This window comes from Poecilia reticulata, linkage group LG14, assembly GCF_000633615.1.
Source record: "Poecilia reticulata strain Guanapo linkage group LG14, Guppy_female_1.0+MT, whole genome shotgun sequence".
Taxonomy (NCBI): domain Eukaryota; kingdom Metazoa; phylum Chordata; class Actinopteri; order Cyprinodontiformes; family Poeciliidae; genus Poecilia; species Poecilia reticulata.
This window is the reverse complement of record NC_024344.1, coordinates 26,201,673-26,206,041: the sequence shown is the minus strand read 5'-3', so window position 1 is coordinate 26,206,041 and position 4,369 is coordinate 26,201,673. Positions and strand designations below refer to the sequence as shown.

The 4,369-nt window shown below is 42.2% G+C and overlaps 1 protein-coding gene and 1 long non-coding RNA gene across 2 annotated transcripts in view; one reads left to right on the top strand and one right to left on the bottom strand.

Annotated features, from left to right (window-relative positions):
- Positions 1 to 3,312, top strand: part of LOC103476350 (glutamate receptor 4-like) — a 100,882-nt gene extending 97,570 nt beyond the window's left edge. Inside the window, exon 17 of the mRNA XM_017308529.1 lies at positions 2,668 to 3,312. Coding sequence (XP_017164018.1) covers positions 2,668 to 2,832 — 165 coding nt within the window. The 3' untranslated portion in view covers positions 2,833 to 3,312. The remainder of the gene's footprint in view (positions 1 to 2,667) is intronic.
- LOC103476335 (uncharacterized) lies at positions 548 to 2,503 on the bottom strand. Its single transcript, XR_535451.1, has 2 exons — positions 2,466 to 2,503; positions 548 to 1,182 (listed from the first exon to the last, which is right to left on the bottom strand). It is a non-coding gene; the product is annotated as an uncharacterized LOC103476335 (long non-coding RNA).
- Positions 3,313 to 4,369: the final 1,057 nt, after the last annotated feature.

Below are 4,369 nucleotides of genomic sequence, written 5' to 3'. Positions count from 1 at the left end.
TTGTTTTTGTTTCCTTACCTTTAAACACTGATTGAAATATTGTAAGTTTTAAACTGAGCAACAATTTTACAGCCACGCAAACTCAAATGTAATATAAGTAAGTAAGTATTTAAAACTTCAATACATAAAATCAGTTAATACGTGTTTAATTTATTTTTAACATTGTATTTTCATACATTTATGCTAGGGCTGCCCAAGTCTAGTTTTCCAGAGCTACCATCTGCAACTTTAGATGCGTTCCTTCTCCATCACACCTGGATCATTGACTCATTATCAGCCTCTACAGAACTGAGTTGCTGCTGATGAGGGAAGTCAACCTTTTGTCTGGGGTGTTTTAGCMGGGATGCATCTAGAAGTTGCAGTCTGRAGGACTGRAYCTGGGAACTCCTGATTTGTACCATCAATGTGGCCCRTTGAGGGAGGCCAATATGCTGAAGTGGCCCTCGGTGAAAGTGAGTTTGACACCCCTGCTTCAGAGGAATGAAGACTCAAGTCTTTGAAAAGTCGTGACTGCCCTCTAGTGGTTGAGTTTTGGACAGGACACAGGTTGAAGTTTTCAGTTTGAAGTTTAATGTTTTCCATGCTGCGTTTCAGAAAGAATACAGATGGTACTTGTGGCTCCGGTGAGAATATCCAGTAGTACAAATCAGATTCACGTTACACATACCCAACAGGAGGAGGAAGAAGAGGAGGAAGAGACAGGATGAGATGAGGGAACCCTGAAGACTCAGCTGGAGTCTCTAATCATGAGGACTGAAGAGTATCAAACCGACAGCATGGAGACGACGCGCATCATGAACACACACAGGAACAAAAACAAGTTTCATCTTTAAATAAAGCCTTGCAGATGTGTGGTACAAATACAGGCGAGCGGACTTGGCAACAGATGATGCAGCAAAGAAAGAGTAATAGTTAAAAAAAAGTCGCAGAGGATGATTAACGGAGAGAGAGGAAGGGTAGAATGCCCCCCGGTGGACGGGGAGGACCCTCAGGGGACAGACAGGAGACGTGCATGTGAGGGTAGGAGGAAGATGGTGGGATGAACCCGGCTGGAACCGGAGCTGGTTCTGGGACGAGAAAGAAAAAATGGAGAAGAAAAAGAGGAGGGTTTGTCTCGAGTTGTTCAGTCTCGCTGGGCTTCTTCCTCCGCGTCTTGCGGCGCTTCTTTGTTCTGTTCTTCACCTGAAATGTAGAGGAAAAGAGCGATTAGCGAGGATTCGTGAGGCTAACGCTTCAAACTTCTGGAGTGGATTCAGAGTTGGGTAGAAACGTTCCTCCGTCACATTACGTCAGGGTTTGTCAAGCTCTGTTTACACCAGAACATGTTTGTTTTTCAGCATCTTCAGTTTTAAAGCTAACAGTTCAGTGAGGAGCAGAGCAACCAAACAAGATTATAAAGTTAAAATAACTGTAGAAGTTTAGTCTGGAGGAAACGCCTACGACAGCGGGAATGCTAACATATATACATATATTTATACTAAATTAGCATGTGCTAATTTAGTATGTCCATAATACAGGAATGGATATGCAGTTAAACATGTTATATGCTAAYATGCCACAACACATACTAACATAAGAGAGCATATATAGTGAATATAGTTATAATATAGTATACTGGTAGCCATGCTAACATTTACCATCTTATAATCTAGCATGGCATAAACAGCCATAGTGTTTACTGATGACATGTCACCTCARACTAAAGATGCTCAGAGATTCTGATCAGAGCACCTGAAAAAGAGAGAACTGTCCCTTTAAGAAAATACGACCCATTTTCCCCCATTAGTAGTGATGGAAAAACTTCACATCAAGCGCTCCAGTGAAACAAACAGCACGACTCCTGTTAGCTTCAGAGGCTAACCTGCTGCTGGCAACGTGGCACCATGCTGGGAGTGGCGCTGTTAGAGTGCTGGTGAGGTTAGTAGGAGGGAAAACGCATTGTGAGACAGAAACAGTGGTAGCTCAGGGGAGTTACCGTGACGACAACAAATCAACCTGTGTAAGGAAGACAAACAACTGGAATCCATCAGGATTTAAACAGGAAGTGATGAAGGAGTGACCTGTGGCGTCATGTGACAGGGGTCAAGTGACCTCACAGTCATTACCWTTAATAATGAATGAATCTGAACTCAATGAGCCGTTTTCACTGGAGAAAAGATCAGAAATTCATGAGAAATKAAGGAAAATATTTAATATGTGAATTTATAAAAGTTCAGTTATTGATCATGGATGGATGTACAGTTGGATGGATGGATATCGTCTGAAAATAGGTATATTTTTTCAAAAACACTGAAACTTCCCGACGGTCTCTGAACCCAGGAAGTAGTAAGGAAACAGGAAGTAGACAGGAAACAGGAAGCAGACAGGAAACAGGAAGCAGACAGGAAATGGGAAGCAGCTCAGAGGTGTGAGGGGGAGGTTAGGGCAGCAGTGAGGGGCGGAGCCAGAGAGGAGGAATGACTTACTAAACACACTGTTCTAACGGAGAGGAGGGGAGGAANAATTTTCAGATTCAAGTTTTTTTTCTGTTTCAAACTCTTGGCCCTCGGCTATTCCTGATACTTCTCCTTTGGTGTCGACCCGTAACTCCAGCCTGCAGCCATCCAGATGTCCAGAACCAGAACCTCGGAGTGAAACAAGCATCTTGTTTGTGTCTGTYCTCCACAGCTGACCTTCACAGAAGCCATGAGGAACAAGGCTCGGCTGTCCATCACCGGCAGCGTCGGGGAGAACGGCCGGGTTCTGACGCCCGACTGCCCCAAGGCCGTCCACACCGGGCCGCCCGTCCGCCAGAGCTCCGGCCTGGCCCTCGTCTCCTCTGAGCTTCCTTGAAAACCAAAAACCTCTCAAGTGCCTTAATGCAACACCAACCGACTGACAGACCGGAACCACCAGGTGGCAGATTCACCGGGCCGGCGGGTCGCTGCCGGGCCGCGGGGGACGAACCAGAACTTTTTTTTATTCCAACCGGAGGACAAAAAATAATATCAGAGAAAAAACTGCACACTTGAAACTAGTTGGTGTTTTCTGAGCGGACCGCTCTCGGACAGATATCGACGGGAACAAACGCAGATATTTCTATTCATAAAAGCGGAAATTTAAATCTATTGATACTGAATATATGAGCAAATCTAGAATACTGTGAAGATTAGTAAATATGTATATTCTGAGAAGGAACTCTAGCTGTACATCCCCAYGGCTGTGCTTGCTTTTTAAACTCGTGTACATAGCGGACGCTGTAGTGAAGACTTTCTTTTCTAAACCATCTCTGGAGATTTTATTCGTTGCAATAACAAAGCGGACGACGACCGATGAACTTTGTGTTTATTCTATTAATATAGGAGCATCCGAACTAAATGTGAAGGGTATCCACTGCCCAAATATTCTGATACCTGTTGCAGTAAAGTTTCTGAAGTATATTCCAGGATGAATGTTACTAGCTCCACCTATAGGCCCGACCCGTGTAGTCTTTGTCACGGAACCATCGGTTCTGGAAACACGATCTGAACCGTCAGCTGAAATACGCATGCGCTGAAGAAATACTTCCGGATTATTCTTAAAATGTAGCTCAACAAAGTGTAGCATATTCATTTATATTAAAATACTATTTGTTAAAAGAGGATGTATTTTCATAAACAATGTTTTAATTATTTTAGTGTGTCATAATTAGTGTGACTGCTGTAGCTTGTAACATTTTAGCTAATATTAGCACTTTAGCTAAATGTAGCTAATGTATGGTTTTTTTCACACTTCTATTCTAAGTACATATGCTATTGACAGACTACATGCTATTAGGATTTCATCTAGCTTTAGTTTTTCAATTAATTTTAGCTTTTACGTGCTTTTTTTCACATTGCATGGAATCAATGTTGCAGCAGGCCAATGTGCTAGACTTTGGCCCRCCTCCGGCCCTCTGAACAATACATTCAACAATACATTTTTTTTCATATACCGTATTTTCYGGACTATAAGCCGCTTGCTTATATGTGGATTTTTCTTCAACCACTCTTTAGCAGGGAGTAAATCATTGGAAGTCAAAATTGGAAATGAAAGAAGAAAGYGCCCATTAAAACGGAATTAGGTTTTAATAGGGAATTGAAATTTGAGAATGTTGTTGATCATTTAAATAGCATTGAGGGAAAAAAGAAGATTTTTCGGTTTTTTAAAATAATACTGGGATTATTCTGAGAATTTCAGGTATAGATATTAGGATCCAGTAGATGGCAGTAGTGCAACAATAATGGATGCAAGCTGACATTGAAATCTAAAGAAGAAGAAAGCGCCTAATTTCATTTAGCACATGCTAGTAGCAGACACGAAGGATCAGCACTTTTACTGTTACAGTTACCGTTCGGAAACTACCATAATC